This window comes from Lathamus discolor, chromosome 6 (assembly GCF_037157495.1).
Source record: "Lathamus discolor isolate bLatDis1 chromosome 6, bLatDis1.hap1, whole genome shotgun sequence".
NCBI lineage: Eukaryota > Metazoa > Chordata > Aves > Psittaciformes > Psittacidae > Lathamus > Lathamus discolor.
Window position 1 is genome coordinate 1,389,462 of NC_088889.1, and position 18,364 is coordinate 1,407,825.

Consider the following 18,364-nt stretch of genomic DNA (forward strand, 5'->3'; position numbering starts at 1 on the left):
CTGCCAGCAGGCCCTGCCGGTGGGGAGATGCTGGGGATGCATGCGTGGAGGGAGCAGCTGGAGAGCTGAGGCTCAGGAAGAAGGATGCTGGAAGATGTAACCTGGCCCCACGGGTGGCAATTCAGAGCCAACAGGAGGGGATGGTGTTTGCTTTAAACACAGCTGCAGCTAGGAGGGGCCGAGCCCGGGGAGATGAGGGGGGTTGTAGGGATGGGGTGTGCAGTATCCGTGGGAAACGGCCTGGGAAAGAGGCATAAAGCTGGGAAAAGCTGCAGTGATCTGGGGAAACCTGCAGTGAGGAGGTAAAAGAGAATCTACAGGGGAAATGTGTGGAGAAAAGCGGCTGTTGGAGCGAGTCCATGGAGATGGCTGGGGAGAGACAGCAAGAAACAGGATTCTGCTGGTTGCTGGAAGCTTAACTCCAACCCAGCAACCCCATAGGATCAGAATCAAGAAGGCTGGGAAAGCCCTTTAAGCTCATCCAGTCCAATTGTTCCCAGCAGTGCCGAGGCCACCCCTAACCCCTGGCACTGAGGGCCTTGTCTATAGGGTGTGTGAGCACTTGCAGGGCCGGTGCCTGCAGCCCTGCCCTGGGCAGCCTGTTCCAATGCCTGAGCACCCTCTGGGGCAGGAATTGTTCCTCAGCTCCATCTAAACCTGCCCTGGCGCAGCTTGAGGCCGGTTCCTCTTGTCCCATCCCTTGTTCCTTGGGAGCAGAGCCCAGCCCCTCCTGGCTCCATCCTCCTGCCAGGCACTTGTAGGGAGCCATCAGGTCCCCCCTGAGTCTTCTCTTCTCCATCTGAACCCCCCAGGTCCCTCAGCCGTTCCCCAGCACACTTGGGCTCCAGGCCCTGCACCAGCGCCATTGGATAAGGGGGGAAATACCCCAACAAGCACTTTCAGGAGCGCAGAAGGATGCACTGAAGCCCCAAGGGTCCTGTTTGTCCCCTTTCTTTCACTGCCCAAGCTCCCATCAGCAAGTATCGCTCACCAAAGTGTTCCAGCTCCTGAGAGCCACTGAGTGGTGCTGGTCCCTGTGGAAGAGCTCTGCAGCTCATGGATAAACCCAGCAGTGCTTAACTTTCAGCCTCTCCTGAGGCACCACCAGGATTCCGCTGCTCCTATTATTAGCACTTCGGAGAGATACAAAGTGAATCCATCCAGCGTCTTGGCTCTAAATCACATTGAGCTGTGCTAAAAGCAAACAGAGTTCATAAATGCATGGTTTGGGTCAGCAAAGGGAAAAGGTGCTGGTAAGTTTAAAAATCCAAAGGTGTTTTCCCAGGAGAAAAGGAAACCGCCCCGTCTGCTAGGCAAGAGCAAACCAGACCTGGAAAACTCCCTGGCACGGAGAGGAGGTTGGACAGAACTGAGGCTGGAGACTCCCACCTAAAAGCTGAGATGGGATTTCCCTGGATATGAAGGGAATTCCCTTGAAATGAAAAACACGAGATGGAATTTCCCTTGAAACACCATTTGCACCATCTCGGAGGGCAAAATGCCACTTGGGACACTCTTGCGATGCTTTTACCCAGAGCCTTTTGCCCAGATGTGACACAACAGCACAACATACAGGGGTTTTCTTCCATTTCCAAACCCTAGAATCTCCCCCATGTACTTTTCTCTTAGCCAGCCAGCTCTAATTCCACACCCTGGAATCTCCGCATGAGCCAACTCCAATGCTTGGCAGGCATCACCCTTTTGTGCGCACATCCCTTGATTTTCCCGATGGGCATTGCTAAAGTGGGACAAAATCCATCACTCTGGGTCTGAAACAAGCGCCCTGGTAAGCTAAGGTCCATCAACAGCCCATTGACCTCTGCTGCAGCAGGAAGGCTTCTGCTTTTCCCTGGCATCCCTGGGGGTACAGAGCACATGTGAATCAGGGCGTTGGGATGTGGAGCATCCCCATGGCCTCACTGGGACAGAGCTGGTCCAGAGCAGGATAACCCAGGCTGCCTTAAATCCCTGCTGAGGCTCTGGCAGGAAGGAAACGCAGTGACAAAACCCCAGTGCTAAAACCTCCTGTTATTCACTTGGGGGAGCCTGGGGCATTCAGTAATGTTGAGGGCTAACAAAATGCAGTCATTCAAAAGAGATCACCTTTTTATCCCACAGGGGTACTGCAAGTGTGGAGATGGAGAGGTGGGAAAGGAGCTGCCAAACCGGAGCAGGTCAGGAGGCAGCAGCGTAAATCAGATTGACCAAACCAAACCAGTTCATACCTTGAAGGTTTCCTCCTTGTTTGTGCTTGAGCTGCTGTGAAACCCTCTCCTCCCTGCTTCCATCGGCATCACCCAGCCAGGTCCCTGCGGAGCGAGGCTGCATCCTGCTCGGCCTCTCCTGCCTCCAGCAGTTGCTGTCAGCTCTGGAATTCACTCCTGATTTATCCCACACCGGATACACACCTGGCAAAAGAAAGACACCAGAGAGCTGCTGAGGGACATGACTTTTCCTGCTTACCCGGCCAAAAGCTTTCCCAGGCATTTGTATTATTGGCCATGGATAAATCATAGAACCAGTAATGGAAACTGCATTGATTTTCATATTTGCCATCCCATTGCAGCAGGGAGATAGGAAAAACAAACCTAGTCCATAACCTTGATCAAATAGGAGAAATAAGGTTTAGAGGTACTGGACAAGACACCCCCACTCCAGCCTTTGGGAGAATTTTCCACCCTATCCCATCTGTACCAGGTATAGGACAAACTTCAGCCCAAGCTATGAGGTTTTATGGGGTTTCCCCACATTAAACCCCTCCTTTTGGGAAAGCACAAGGAAGTGGGAGCCGTTTGCTTTTATTTAAGGAGAAACAAAGTGATCAGTGATACCCAGTAACGGAGTAAGAGGCAGTCAAAGAAAATCAAAAGCCTTTTGTGTGCAATAAACGGGATGAAGGAAACAAGAGCCATTTAATGGAGAACAGAAGCTGCAGCACACGAACAAACACACGGCACAAACCTTTCAGACTGCTGAGAAAGGGAGATTTAATTAAAACCCCATCAATAAAGAGGCAGAAAACATTCCCTGCGCTTCCCAGAAGCAGGTGGAGGGGGTAAAGTCAAACCAGCTTCTTCCTCCTTAGAGAGGCCTGAAGGTCAGGTTTACCTCACCTCACATCACCATCAGCAGCTGTTTGATGGAATACAACCAGATCCCAACTGGTTTCCAATGTCTTCGGATGGAGAACAAGACCCATGTCCAGCTTCTCCAGCACTGGGCACCGAACACTCCCGTGTGGTCCTCAGCATCACTGCGGATAGACGGACCCTGCGGGTTTCAGAGTGGGCACAATGAGAGCAAAGCCCATTTCTAACCCGTTCTGGTGGCTGCTGAGGTGAATGAAGTCCATGAATTCAGCAGCCCCTGCCCTCGTGCCCAGCCACAACCCCATTACCAAAGGTAAAACCCACCTGGGCTCTGCTTGGCTGCCTCCACCGGTCACTTGGCTGCAGCTCCAGGCCCTTCTCTCAGGCACTTTCGCAAATCCTACAGAAAACACCTCCATTTCCTTCCCCCTTTTCTTGCCAGCTTAATCCCAGGAAGCTCCCGCAGCATCCATAATCCATCCCCACCGCTTTGTATCACCTCCACAGCAATTAGGAGCCTCTTTTGCTGCCGACTGCTGCTTTTCATCCCATTACCGCGTCGGGTAATCGTCTCCTTGTCAGGCTGGGGCTCTTTCTCCGCTTGTTACTGCTGCTCTGGCACTTCAAACACAAATTAATCAAGGCAGGAGTGGCCTTTTCATCATATTTCATGCTATGGCTTAGCACGAGGGGCAGGCGGCCTCTCCAGGGATGCAAATACATCCTTAACACCCAAGGAAAAGCACTAAGCAACAGGCTAATTCGTATAAAAGCTTTATTAAAAACGAGGGCAGAGCCTCCCAGGAAGAGCACTCTGCCCCATCTCCCCCCCCCTTAACGGCCATAATTAAATACAAATAGCTACAAAAAGGCTTTGCACCTCCATACAAGGAGGAAGGACTAATCCTGGCCTCGCCGGTGTTTCAGATGTGGATGGAGAATGCGGTTTTCCGCAGCGATTTGCACCCACACAGGCACAGAGGCCCATCGATGGGATGAGCTGTGCCCTGCAGGATGGGATTCTGCTGTTTAATGGCCCAGGAACCAGGACGGGATGGGATTTTACCCCAAGTCTGTATTGCTTCAATTCAGAGAGAGAAAAGGGAATTGTTATGGCTTGGTCTTGCATCAGATACATTACACTGGGTAAGGAGCTGGTACTTCCAAGTCCTAAAAATTGCACAAAATCCTACCACTAGTTTTATTTCAATGGTAAATAATAATAATCCATAGTAATAAACCCCAGAGGTACTACTGTCCCAGAAAAAAAGACCAGCCCTATTTAACCACCATCTACAGCTGGGAAACTAAAGGACAAATAAGGCCTTAGTTTAGAAAAGCCTTTTCTTCTACTCATACCCCTAAAACTGCCTCCTGCCTAATCCAGGACCAGTTTTAACAGCGCTAATATTTAGTGCATCAACCACTGTGTCATCCTCAGTGCACCGGCTGTACTACACCGATTGTACTACACCAGCTGTTATTACACCGGCTGTATTACACCGGTTGTATTGCACCGGCTGTACTACACCGGCTGTATTACACCAGTTGTATTACACCGGCTGTACTACACCGGCTGTACTACACCGACTGTATTACACCAGCTGTTATTACACCGGCTGTATTACACCGGCTGTATTACATTGGTTGCATTACACCAGCTGTATTACACCGGCTGTATTACACGGCTGTATTACACCCACAATTCAGCTGCACGTTACTTGGTACAAAACACAGAAAAGGGTGAAAAAACACTCAAAAGGTATCAATTTCTCAGCTCCCTCACAGGTGTTTTCCACGTCCCACTGTATAAAAAGAATCTAAAGCCAAATAGCTCTACAGAAGCTCCTGTACTCGTACGTACACGTAAAAATGGGAACGATACAAAAGCATTCAGGTAGCAGGGGTAACGTATAAAATGTCATACAAAGAGGGCTGGAAAAGTATAAAATGAGGGCAGAATGCATAGAACAGAGCGTTTCGCAGCACCGGCGGCATCAGCAAACCCCTGCAGCTCACTGCCTGCAGAACTCGCTGGTGATGTTGGGAAGGGGATAGGCAAAGAGGGAAAAATCCAGGATGTATTTTGGCAGGAGCTCTCTGATGAGGCGGCGCTGGGTGTTGCACAGGTAATAATGGAGCGTTTCTGCCGTGACGGGCTTGTACCAGGGCTGCCGCTCGGGGAAGCGGATGAAGGAGGGCGAACGGACGCGCTCCAGGACGTAGTTGGCGTCGGCGCTGAGCCGCTCGTAGGAGCCGATGAAGTCGTACCTGACGGCGCAGGGCTGGCACAGGTTGTAGATGGGCATCCAGTGCTCGTTCATCCTCTCCACCTCCTCGTCCAGCAGGTACCGGAGGAACTCGGCGAAGGTGACGTCGTCCCCGGCCGAGTTCCCCCCGTTCCGGCGGTACCTCCGGACGATCTCCACGCCGTACTTCTGCTGGTACTCCTTGATCTCCCCAAACTTGTTCCTGTAGGCCGACAGCAGCCTCTCCATGGGGTTCCGCACGAAGATGAACTTGTAGTAGTGCTTCAGGCGGTAGCTGATCTCGTCCGGCTTCATGTCCCCCAGGAAGACCAGGTCGCTCTTGTGGTCCATCTTCACCTTGACATCCACGCTCTCCAGCGCCCCGTCCAGCACCTTGAGGATGCGCTTCCAGTTGGAGCAGGCCACCTTGGGCACGTAGCAGTACAGGAAGCGGTACTTGTCGCTGACCAGGAGGTGCCGCAGCACCGTGCGCCGCTGCCCGGCCGGCAGCTCCCACACGCTGCGGGGCATGGCCCGCTGCCCGCACACGGCGCCGATCGTGCGGTTCCGGATGTCCCGCAGCACCTCGGACTCCAGGTCCCCGGCGGCCTCCTCAGCGCCGCCGCGCCGGTTCGGCTCCCCGGGCGCGGGGTGCAGCGGCGGCGGCTTCACGTCGGCCAGGATGCCCTTCTCGATCATGAGCAGCAGCCCGCTGGAGGCCAGGATCACGCCGAACATCAGCATGGACGGCAGCAGCACCGGGCCGCCCCCGCCGCCGCCGCCCCGGGACCGGCTGCGGCCCGAAGGGGCCGCCCGCCGCAGCCCGGCGGGGCAGGCGGGCCGGGGCAGCATGGCGGCGCTGGGGCCGCCTCAGGCGCGGCGGCGCATGCGCAGAGCGCAGAGGGGCACCGGGGGCTCCTCGGGCGGCAGTGACGCGCCCAGGGGGTGGGAGGGGGCCGGGGGAGGCGGCGGCCATTTTGCGGCCGCCCCAAAAGGGGCCGGGGGGGACAAAGGGGTTTCCCCCCCTTCCCGAGCCCGGGGAGCGAGCCCTGGGGCTGCGGCGTGACGGGAGCCGGGGGGGGGGGGGGGGGGGGGGGGGGGGGGCCGTAACAGAGTTACCGGTTCTGAGGGTAACGGCCCCCGCGCCCCGAGCGCGCTTGGGATGTGGTTTAAAATGAAACCCGCCGGGGTTCGAGCTGAGGTGAGCGCTTCCCGGCTCCTGCCGAGCCGGCCAGAGGCGGGGGTTGGATTCATGGAATCCTGTAACCACAGCGAGGTTTGGGAGGAAGGGAGCTTCGGGAGGACAGGCTGAGAACGTTGGGGCTGCTCAGCCTGGGGAAGAGAAGGCTGCGTGGAGACCTCAGAGCAGCTTCCAGTGCCTGAAGGGGTCCTAGGGGAGGGACTCTTCGTCAGGGACTGCAGTGACAGGACAAGGGGTAACGGGTTCAAACTGAAACAGGGGAAGTTTAGATTGGATCTAAGGAGGAAATTCTTTCCTGTGAGGGTGCTGAGGCACTGGAATGGGTTGCCCAGGGAGGTTGTGAGTGCTCCATCCCTGGCAGTGTTCAAGGCCAGGTTGGATGAAGCCTTGTGTGGGATGGTTTAGTGTGAGGTGTCCCTGCCCATGGCAGGGGGGGTGGAACTGGGTGATCTTGAGGTCCTTTCCAACCTGAACTATTCTATGATTCTATGATCCTAAAGCTCCTCCAGCCCCAACCCCTGCCCCGGGCAGGGACCCCTTCCACTGGAGCAGCTTGCTCCAAGCCCCTGTGTCCAACCTGGCCTTGAGCACTGCCAGGGATGGGGCAGCCACAGCTTCTCTGGGCACCCTGTGCCAGCGCCTCAGCACCCTCCCAGGGAAGAGCTTCTGCCTAAGAGCTCCTCTCAGTCTCCCCTCGGGCAGGTTAAAGCCATTCCCCTTGGCCTGTCCCTACAGGCCCTTGTCCCAAGCCCCTCTCCAGATTTCCTGCAGCCCCTTTGGGCACTGGAGCTGCTCTCAGGTCTCCCCTTCAGGAGCCTTCTCTTGTCCAGGCTGCCCCAGCCCAGCTCTCTCAGCCTGGCTCCAGAGCAGAGCTGCTCCAGCCCTCGCACCCACCGTGGTTTCTGCACTATGAGGCCAGTTAAGCAGGGCCAGCCCCGTGGCTGTAAGGTTTCGCAGCCCAGACGTGAGGGAGGTGTGAGTGCGCTGGTGATGGGTGCTGGCAGTGCGGGTCAGGCTGTGCCACCACCTGGAAGCCAAAGGACAAGGTTCACAAGAGGCTGCAGGTATTGCCCCCAAGCCCCTTCTGTGACTTCCTGCAGCTCAGCTTCAGCTCTGGGCTCAGGCAAACTGCTTGAAGCAACCAGGTTGGAAAAGCCCCTTAAGCTCATCCAGTCCAACCATTCCCAGCACTGCCAAGGCCACCCCTAACCCATGGCACTGAGGCCTCGTCTCCACGGTGTGTGAACACTTGCAGGGCCAGTGCCTGCAGCCCTGCCCTGGGCAGCCTGTTCCAATGCTGAGCACCCTCTGGGGCAGGAATTGTTCCCAATCTCCAGTCTAATGCTGGGTATTAGGAAAATACCTGAGGCTTTGGCCAAATGAGCAACAAGCCGTAACCAGTGGCTCCCCCTTAGAGCCCCATGGGCAGCTTGAGCACCCCATGGCAGCACAGCATCCATGAGGTTTCCATGCACAGCCCCCTCTGAGGCAGAGCCCCCTCTGAGGCAGAGCCCCCTCACCCTGGCAGCACTCTCCTTTCCTTGCAGTGATCTTCAGAGCGTGCCACGGGGCTCGTGCGCCTCACAGGGACTCTGTCAAAAGCTTCCTTAACATCAAGAGAGGAACAGCTCCCACTTAGTTCCCTTTGATCAGGAGCCAGGAGCATCTTGTCAGCCACGGCAGAGCAGCGGTAGCGAAGAGTGAGAGCCTGCAGCTACGTTGCTTTACACTTTACAGCTTGAGTTTGATGTAAGTACAGCGTCAGCTCCAGGAGGAGACGATGCATTCTGCCCTGCCACCAGCAGCACTGCGCTCTGCGGCACCAGGGGAGCTCTGATTCCAGCAGGCAGCTCCAAGGACCTGAGCCTGATCTCGGCACCAGTGTAAACCAAAGCTCTGCCAATGTACACAATAATCCATGGCTCCAGGATGAGGATTGGGCCTCCCTGGAACGCCCTTGACTTGGAGAAAATGGCTCTGATACTGTCAATACCTGTTTGCTCCTGGTATTTATCCAGTTGACTTTGGAACTGGATGATCACAGTTACAGATTGGGCAGAGAAGAGATTCAGAGCAGCCCTGCCGAGAAGGACTTGGGGGTGCTGGTCGATGAGAAAATGAACATGAGCCGGCTGCAGTGTGCGCTCGCAGCCCAGAAACTAACCGGATCCGGGGCTGCATCCAAAGGAGCGTGACCAGCAGGGCGAAGGAGGTGATCCTGCCCCTCTGCTCTGCTCTCCTGAGCCCTCACCTGGAGCAGTGTGTGCAGTTCTGGTGTCCTCAACATAAAAAGGACATGGAAACTGCTGGAACAAGTCCAGAGGAGGCCACGAGGATGCTCAGGGGCTGGAGCACCTCCCGTATGAAGACAGGCTGAGGAAGTTGGGGCTGCTCAGCCTGGAGAAGAGAAGGCTGCGTTTAGACCTCAGAGCAGCTTCCAGTACCTGAAGGGGGCCTATAGGGATGCTGGGGAGGGACTCTTCATCAGGGACTGTAGTGACAGGACAAGGGGTAATGGGTTAAAGCTGAAACAGGGGAAGTTTAGATTGGATCTACGGAGGAAGTTCTTTAAGGGTGGTGAGGCACTGGAATGGGTTGCCCAGGGAGGTTGTGAGTGCTCCATCCCTGGCAGTGTTCAAGGCCAGGTTGGATGAAGCCTTGGGTGGGATGGTTTAGTGTGAGGTGTCCCTGCCCATGGCAGGGGGTTGAACTGGATGATCTTGAGGTCCTTTCCAACCCGAACTATTCTATGACTCTATGATACTCCTGCCAAAGCAGCCAAGGGAAGTTTGTGTTCCTTAGAAGGCACGTTAGCCTGGCACTGCACATCCTCTTTATGTCTGTTCACTGCTAATATCATATATAACTACTGCAGCCCTACAGATAACAGAGTGGTTCTGAATATACATTCCAGGCTGCTAGAACTTGCAGGCGGCCCATTTCATCCAGTGTCTACAAAGGAACTGTAAGGACCGCTGTGAACAGCACAGGTACACGGTGGGATGCAAAGTCTTGCGAGGAACACCACAACCAAGCAAAGACACAGCTCGGGGGTTGCTGAGTTCCTTTGCAAGGCTAAACCCATGTCACTGCAGCAACGAGCTGTGGTTACACGGGACGTGCCTGTTGCTCCCTCTGGGTGTTGATTAATTGGATCCTCAGAGTGGTTAAAAGAAACCTGATGGGAAAGGCCTCCACAGACAGACCCATTTCTGCTGGAAGGGTTCATTTAGAAACTAAAATGTCTCAGAGGAAACCCAGCTGCACGTTACTGGGTTCGCCTACAGGTTTATGCTGCAACCCACAAGTGATGGAAGAGTTTGGTTCTTTCTTACGGGTGCACAAGGAGGACTTTTCTAACTCACAGCCCTTCTCAGGGTGCTTTCAACCCAACATTTACCTTTGTCTCTTGATCAGGCTGAGTAAACACCGAGCATTACGGCTCTGCAGGAGGTGCTCGGGATGCAGACAGCCCGGCAATGACAGGAGCTGCGAGCAGCTTGCTGGTCCCAGTGAGAACCTGTGAACAGGGAAGGAAGAGACTTGTTAGAGCTCCATGTGACTGATCCGTGGGCAGGTTCTGGGGTGCTCTGGGCAAAGCTGGGTGATGTTACCCCTGGAGCTTTGTCTAAAGACACAGGAAACCACCCTCAGCACGGTCTGAAATGTACAGATTTCAATGTGAAGTTTAAGTCTGTCCCTTTGCCCCATTTCAGAGTCCATCCCTCCCGTACCTCGGGCAGTGCACACAGTGCACATGGCTTTTGGCTCCACACCAGCAGCACTTTAACACTGCACAGGGCACCCTTCCTGACTGAGAGAGCCTGGAAAACAGGCGGGGTTTGCAGCAATGGATGAACTAGACCCAGCTCTCACTGCCCACTGTGTGTGGGTAAATCAGAGCCTGCACTTCAGGGGGGCTGCATCCATGGGAACCCTCAAGTCCTACAAATGGTGCAGAACTCCAGAGTGGTTTGGGTTGGAAAGGACCTTAAAGCTCCTCCAGCTCCAACCCCTGCCCCGGGCAGGGACCCCTTCCACTGGAGCAGCTTGCTCCAAGCCCCTGTGTCCAACCTGGCCTTGAGCACTGCCAGGGATGGGGCAGCCACAGCTTCTCTGGGCACCCTGTGCCAGCGCCTCAGCACCCTCACAGGGAAGAGCTTCTGCCTAAGAGCTCAGCTCACCCTCCCCTCTGGCAGCTTAAAGCCACTGGAGCAGGTTGCTCATCTCTTGCTTTGTCACAAACCTCCTCCAAACCTTGCACAACTGAGGATGGGGTTGGCAGGGACACTGGCACTGGCTGGCACCAAAACCCAACCTGGTTTTGCTGAGGTTTTGCTCTGTATCCTCTCAGGAACACCTCTCCATTAGAGCAGCTTCTCTGTTTTCCAGTACAGGTAATTCCAATGCTCCTGCCGCTGGGAGAGCAGAAGAATATTCATCAAGACGCAGGAGATTCCAGCACTGTTAAATGGATTTGCCTTTACAAATTACAGTGGTCAGACCCACTCCAACTCCAGCTTGGTTTTGCCAAGTGCTCAGGAGAGAATTATAGAGATATCAATATTCAGTATGAAGCCACAGGATAAATGGTGCCTCCATTGAGCACATGCACATGGGTAAATCCAGGTTAAATTGTTTCCGTTATTAAATATCCTTTCCTTTTAAAACCGGATTAACTGCTCTCACCGGAGGCTCTGATGGAAAAGCATCTCATCTCTATAGCAACGAGGCACATGCACCACTTGCTCCCATTTGCATTCCTTGGCTTCATAGGAGCTGGGACCTCCTCAAACATAGAATCATAGAATAGTTCAGGTTGGAAAGGACCTCAAGATCATCCAGTTCCAACCCCCCTGCCATGGACAGGGACACCTCACACTAAACCATCCCACCCAAGGCTTCATCCAACCTGGCCTTGAACACTGCCAGGGATGGAGCACTCACCACCTCCCTGGGCAACCCATTCCAGTGCCTCAGTACCCTCACAGGAAAGAATTTCCTCCTTAGATCCAATCTAAACTTCCCCTGTTTCAGCTTTAACCCGTTACCCCTTGTCCTGTCACTGCAGTCCCTGATGAAGAGTCCCTCCCCAGCATCCCTATAGGCCCCCTTCAGGTACTGGAAGGCTGCTCTGAGGTCCCCATGCAGACTTCTCTTCTCCAGGCTGAACAGCCCCAACTTCCTCAGCCTGTCTTCATATGGGAGGTGCTCCAGCCCCTGAGCATCCTCGTGGCCTCCTCTGGACTTGTTCCAGCAGTTCCATGTCCTTTTTATGCTGAGGACACCAGAACTGCACCCAGTGCTCCAGGTGAGGTCATCACCACCACAGCATCCCCATCATTAATTCCTTCCCCAAGGCTGGTACCTGGTACAGCATCACAGCTTCACATTGTGCCAGCAGTTCCTTTGGAAGGCTGGTGGGTCCCATCCTGTATAGGGAATCCTGCACCCATCCTGTATATGGACAGTGGGCATAAAATCCCAGCCTGGTGTGTGTTGGAAAGGACCCTAAAGCTCCTCCAGCTCCAACCCCTGCCACGGGCAGGGACCCCTTCCACTGGAGCAGCTTGCTCCAAGCCCCTGTGTCCAACCTGGCCTTGAGCACTGCCAGGGATGGGGCAGCCACAGCTTCTCTGGGCACCCTGTGCCAGCGCCTCAGCACCCTCCCAGGGAACAGCTTCTGCCTAAGAGCTCAGCTCAGTCTCCCCTCGGGCAGGTTCAAGCCATTCCCCTTGGCCTGGCAGTGCAGCCCAGATGAGGAGTCCCTCTCAGCACCCTGTGGGTTTCCTGGCCAGCCCAGCAGTGTGACCTCATTTCTCCTCCATTCCCCTGATTTTGGGCTCCTTCCTTTCCTTCTCCCCAACAAATCTCCTCAGCTTTCCCAGCAGCTGCTTGTGTTGGCTCTTGAGCTCCCTGTTGCTGGTGGCCATCCCCAGACCCAGGCACAGGGTTCAAGGAAGGGGCCCTCTGGAGCTCTTGACCTGTGGTTTGGAAGAAGGTGCCTTCACCCCTGCACTTAAACACCCTCATGGTGCTGGAGGGAGAATTACTGTAGAAAGGGCTGATTTAGCTGAATGTTGGGTGCACCAGGGGCTGTGCAGGCACCCAGCACAGCTCCTTCCCCAGGAATGGATGAGAATTACCTTTCTGATGGATTTTGTTGCAGGAAGCAGCCTCTGGGAACACACATCTTGGTGGTCCTGGATACACGGTGCCGTGCCGGGTGACCTGCAGCTTCCTGCTGCTCCCTGAAGGAAACAGCTCAGCCTCCAGCCCTGGCAGTGCACGGACAGGGATGCAGCAGAAGCAGCAGCTGGAGATGAGCATTAAATGCTCAACCTCAGTTTCATCCAGCTCCAAATGGACCAGCCAGTGGGGGAGTGACAGAGAAGCGCGGTATTAGAGGGGCCGTGGTGCTTTCCATCAGATGGAGCCTGTGCTGAGCGGAGCTGGTGCCTCACTTTACCTGCTGGAGCGCAGCCGAAGTGCTCAGAGACAGCATCAGCGTGGATTAGAGAGCGCTTGCTCCATTACCTATCCCAAGCCCCCAGCTCCATGAACCAAGTGCTTTTCTGCACCGACAGCACAAGGAGGGCACAGTAGAAGTGGGAATCACTCCGGGACACTGTTAACATGGGATCTCTTCCCCTGGGTGACACCGGCGATGGCACAAGGCTCACACAGCAACGCGCTCGGCTCAGCTCATCCATCAGCAGCCGCTGCACGGGGACGGTGCTGGGAGGTGAGCGAGTGCTCTGTGATGTTAACGGGCCAGCCCGGCTGCCCCTCTCCTGCCCGCGGTGCAGTCTGGCACCCTTACACCCGGCTGTCATCAGCGGTACTGAAGCAGCAGTTCAATGCAACCGGGAGATCGTGGCTTTTGCTCCAGGTGGGAAGAGACTTGAGCAGCCAGAGCGGGTCCTGAAGGATGCTTTGGGTTTGCTTGGATGGGAGATGTGGGGAATGAGGAAACCCCCCCGGGTCCCCACTGGCACCTTCCCCGATCGAAGCAGAGTCCACAATGAAGCATCAAACACAAAGAGCTGCAGCAGCATCCCCTGGCTTCAGGAAATGATGCAGACAAACCGTCCCGTGCTTCCCAAGAGATTGATTCCCAAACCTCAGGATGTGCTGTTGAGTATCTCCCACCCATCCATTGTGCTTGTCCCGGTGCCCAAGCCTCATCCGAGGTGCCTGCAGCCCCGACTGCTCCTTCCCAGCACCCCAAGTGCCACCTTCCCCCTGCAGTCCCTTTTCTCTCTCACCTCCAGACACTGCACATAGAGACAAGGGGAGATGCAACGCAGCAGCTCGGCTCTGCCCGTTACCTTCATCACCACTGGGTCATCAAAACCAGACGTGGAGCCCCCCAGGTCCTCAGCTGGGCAGAGGATCCCAGTGACAAGACACATCCCTGCTCCCAGCAGGGTGAGCCCACCTCGGCCAGCAGTGTCTGTCACCCCCGAGGACAGCCCCGTGGCCAGTGGCACGCTGGCAGGAGGTCCCTGGCACCATCAGGCACGGTACAAGGGCAGGAGTTGGTTGAAGGCAGACACAGGAGAGCCAGATGCAGCTGAGCTCCCTCGGGTGGCAGATTTCAGCACCAAATCCAATTTTGCCTGACGTTAATCCCAATTTTTCAGTTTGCTGCAGATTATCCGTGGATGACAGCTCACCATGTGGGAGAGCTGGGACAGGAAAGCTCTTTCTCTGTTTAACTGACCCCTAAAGACACTGTCTTTACACCAGAGCTTGGGACACGTGGGACACACACAGGGTGCATGTTCACTCCATCACTGGCACACTCCTGATGCCTCCGGGCAGCCCCGTCACATTAAATCCAACTGGACAATTCCAAGTTGGCTCTCCAGGAAAACCCCAAGGCCATGGGATCAGGAACATCATCCCTGCTGGCACCACACCAGGCTGCAGGTGTAAATGTCCCAGGGACCTGAGATGTGTTACGGATGAGGCTCCCCTGCCCAGCCCAATCCCATCCGTCCCACAGCCCACTTGCCACCCGCTCCCCTCTATAACCAGGAGCTAATTCAGCACTGGAACAGACGTGACCTTTTCTTCCTGCTCATTCAGTTACAGAATCCCAGCCTGGTTTGGGTTGAAGGGACCTCAAAGCTCCTCCAGCTCCAACCCCTGCCACAGGCAGGGACCCCTTCCACTGGAGCAGCTTGCTCCAAGCCCCTGTGTCCAACCTGGCCTTGAGCACTGCCAGGGATGGGGCAGCCACAGCTCTGGGGGTGCAGCCCAGCACACGGTGGGGGTTCTGGGCTCAGGCGCACACTGAAGCCGGGTCAGGGGGAGCTGCTGCTCACCCAACACCCCAAGCCCTGCTCCTCCTTCCACTTACCCCATTTTCACTGGATACCCAAGAGCTGCACCCAGGTCACACTCACTGCAGCCCCTGAGCACCCGGATGTGCTCCCACCCCATCACCTCCCAAGCACTTGAACCTGCTTGCGCAGGAACACAGCACAGCGCGGGCTCGTTTTCTAAATCAATACCATTCTTCAAATTTATTTTGTAGGAATTACTTCTAATATCTCTTTCTGAGCGGAGGAGGGCTCGGGAATGTCCTCATTCCAGCTGTAAACACGGAAATACAGATCTGGGGAGCCAGGGAAGAGACACAAAAAAGTGCATGTTACAAAATTCTCAACTAAAATAGATTTTACGTGTATTACGGCTTCCGTTTAAATTCTACCGCCTGCATCTCTTCAGCTTCAAAAAATAGTTCCATATCTAATAGATTAAAAAAGCAGGAAATCTTTTCATTAGGGATAAGACATTTCCATTCATTTACATGCTGTTTGCACAACAGCATCAGCAACCACGTGAACCTCGACCAACGCTGTCGGCCCGAAGCAGGGTCTAACAGGAGGAGAGGCAGGATTTGTGCCCTCCAGCCCCAGGGCAAGTACAAGTTCTCTTCTACCCAAAGAGGAGCCAGGACTCAGGTGGGAGCAGGGGGATAAGGGTCAGGATTGGAGCCGTGGTGGGGTTCTGTGGTTCCAGGGCTGCTTTCAGCCCTGCTCTGCCTGTGCAGCATCGCTCAGGTGGGTTTTGGAGCATCCTGCCCCTGAGGGCACTTTTCCTAAGGGAAGGCGGCCGTGGGCACTTCCCTGCTTCAGGCTGGTGTCAGGGAGTCCCTCGGGAGCCAAGTGCGTGCATTTAGGGCTTCCCATCACCTTCCACAGCACCGCTGTGCACCACAGCCCTGGGTGTAGCTGCTCCATCCCCTGATGACCCCCTCATCCAAAATGGGCAGGAGCAGCTCCGCTCCTCCGGCATCCTCCCTCCCTCATCCCTCTCCCTGCAGCATCAGAGACCGGTCTTCTCCACCACCTCCTCGCTTCCCTGTGGCACTTCCACTTGAGAAGTGGTCCTGACTCCCACCCCAGCACAGCACCACCACATCCACAGCCCAACCACCTCCTTCCAAGAGACCACCAGTGCCCAAGTTAATTGTTAAGGAGAAAGCTGAGCAATTACTTTGACACTAACAGTATCTTGAGGTATAAATGAGAGAAGAAGCTTCACCCGCCAATTCCTGCTTGCACACCAAGGAGCAAACCTCCTGGAGCTGGGCTTTTGCAAGGCAAGGATCAATGGGGCTTTTCCAGCATCTTCTGCAACACTGAGTGGGAATCATCCACCGATGGCTGGGAGACGCCTGCCCTGCTCGCCTGCTGTGTCACCTCCTCTCCAGTCACCGTCTCCTGGACACGTTCCCCTCTTTGGTATGTAGAGCAGATCTCGGGAGAGCTCCTGGGTTACACCACTTCCACGTCATGGACTTGCTGTGGGGTTTTCTCTCCATGTCAGGAGGGGGGCAGTGGTCAGAGCCAAGGAGCCCAGTGTGCTGCATCCATGAGGAGCCCAGGCAGTGCTGCTTCCACGGGCAGGACAGCATTAAAGCAGTTTGAACACTTCACACGAGCTCAAGAGGCCCAGCAGGCTGGGAAGATGCAGATCCCTACTTCCATTGAGTGACTCCAGGCAGCAGGAACATGGGCTGAGATGGTGCCAATTCTCCTTCTTCACATTAGTGCAATCGAGAAGCGGCCGCCCAGCTTGGTGCGAGTGACTCGGGCTGTGACACTGTCCTTTGGTTTGCTTTAGCATCGACTCCAGCAGTTGGTGTGAAGATAAACCAAGGTCTGTGTAGGACGTACACATAAGGCAAGAGGCAATATCTGTGGGGCTCGGGCCGCATGTGCCCATGCAACCTTCACCGATGCTCAGTTCCTTCCGGGAGCCGCAAAGCCACTTTGGTGAGCTCGCTCGGGCACCGGTATGGGTTTGGAGGGGCACTGCTCCACGGCAGTGCTGCTGTTGGCTTCTCAGGACAGGACCGTCACGGAGGGGAGGGGGCAATGCTGACAAAAGCCAAGAACACTCAAGGAAGGGGTTTGTCATTTCCCCTCCGGCTGCTGCACACTGGAACCACGTGGGGTTAAACCGGGACTGAAACTGATGTTACAGGGAAACGAACTGGGAAGAGAGAGCAAACTCACATCTAGCACTGCGGCCACTGGAGGAAGAGCAACAGCTGGAAGGGAAAACATGGCTCTCACCAGCAGATCCCAGTCGGAGCTCCCAGCTGGAGCTGGCTTTCTGGGGCAGGAGATCCTCTGGGATGAGGTTGGGCACCCCAGCAGGGGCTCAGCTCTCCATAGCGCTGCTCTGGGATGTGAAGCCTCTGAATCCTGCAGCAACCACTGCTCTGCCATGGAGCAGGTCTCCAAGCCTGGCTGCCAGGTCCTAGTCCAGGCGGTGAAACACAGAACAGGGAGATGAGGGAAGAGAAAGATGAGGGGAAAAGGGTCCCCTCTTCCTCTGATGGAGCAAAACCCATTCAAGCACAACACAAGGCCACTGCACCCAGGCAGCTTCCAAAGCATCGGCTGTATTTTGAAGCAGCTCTCAGCCACTGGGAATCCTCACAGTGGGACAAAGGGGATTCTCCTGTGCTCTGCCATGGTCTCAGTCCTCCCACTTCACATCAGGGGACCAAAACCCCAGAGCTGTCACAGCTTGACTTGTCCAGCGCACCACAGCATCCCTCCTGCGCCTCTCCACCGTTCCCACCAGCGATGGCTCTGCATTCAGTTTACTGGCTTTCATTCCCTGCGAACCCCTCCCAATATATGCATCTCTAGATACATATATAGATATAGATTTACATATGCAAGTACCTATATCTATATACATATATTTATTTTATACGTATATATTCATTTATGCTTTTAATGAAGTGCTGTGCTTTCAACTGCTGCCTTCCTCCTCAGGGATCCGCTCCGGCACACGCCCCTCAGTCTGAGGAATGAGCGCTGGGCGCTCTCATCTGCAAGCAGCACAAGGGAGGGCATCAGGAGCACTCGGATATCCCGGATCATCCGCCTGGGCCGGCATTCCGGGGCCGCTCCTCCTGCCCGCGCTCCGTGGGGAACGTGCTACTGCGGGTTCTTCAGGATGCGCCCGTGTCTGAAGTCGTAGACGTGACGGCAGAGGAACACCAGCTCGGGGTCGGTGTCCTCGGGCACCTTGCGGTGCAGGGGGGTGGAGTACTCCTCCGAGGGAGGGACCATGATGGATTTCCTGCCCGGGATCCCTTCGATGCGACGCTTTGCCAAGGCACAAAATCTGCAACGCAATTACAGCAAAGAGTGAGCCCCAACCTGCTCGTAACCATGGAATGGGTTGGGTTGGAAGGGGCCTTAAAGCTGATCCAGCTCCAACCCCTGCCACGGGCAGGGACCCCTTCCACTGGAGCAGCTTGCTCCAAGCCCCTGTGTCCAACCTGG

The 18,364-nt window shown here is 55.4% G+C and overlaps 2 protein-coding genes and 2 long non-coding RNA genes across 5 annotated transcripts in view; 1 reads left to right on the forward strand and 3 right to left on the reverse strand.

Annotated features, from left to right (window-relative positions):
* Positions 1–826: 826 nt before the first annotated feature.
* LOC136017611 (uncharacterized) lies at positions 827–2,663 on the reverse strand. Its single transcript, XR_010614010.1, has 3 exons — positions 2,589–2,663; positions 2,226–2,408; positions 827–1,194 (listed from the first exon to the last, which is right to left on the reverse strand). It is a non-coding gene; the product is annotated as an uncharacterized LOC136017611 (long non-coding RNA).
* A 1,184-nt stretch (positions 2,664–3,847) lies between these two features.
* Positions 3,848–6,190, reverse strand: CHST14 (carbohydrate sulfotransferase 14). Its single transcript, XM_065685632.1, has one exon. It carries the CDS (start codon positions 6,188–6,190, stop codon positions 5,105–5,107), a length of 1,086 nt encoding a protein of 361 aa, XP_065541704.1. The 3' UTR covers positions 3,848–5,104.
* Positions 6,191–6,431: 241 nt separating this feature from the next.
* LOC136016623 (uncharacterized) lies at positions 6,432–14,418 on the forward strand. The gene is made up of 3 exons (XR_010613663.1): positions 6,432–6,539; positions 8,087–8,288; positions 12,709–14,418. It is a non-coding gene; the product is annotated as an uncharacterized LOC136016623 (long non-coding RNA).
* Positions 14,419–15,045: 627 nt separating this feature from the next.
* The window catches only part of BAHD1 (bromo adjacent homology domain containing 1), a 43,656-nt gene continuing 40,337 nt past the window's right edge, over positions 15,046–18,364 (reverse strand). For both annotated transcript variants that reach the window (XM_065684140.1, XM_065684139.1), the window contains exon 7: positions 15,046–18,203. In XM_065684140.1, coding sequence (XP_065540212.1) covers positions 18,014–18,203 — 190 coding nt within the window. In that variant the 3' untranslated portion in view covers positions 15,046–18,013. The remainder of the gene's footprint in view (positions 18,204–18,364) is intronic.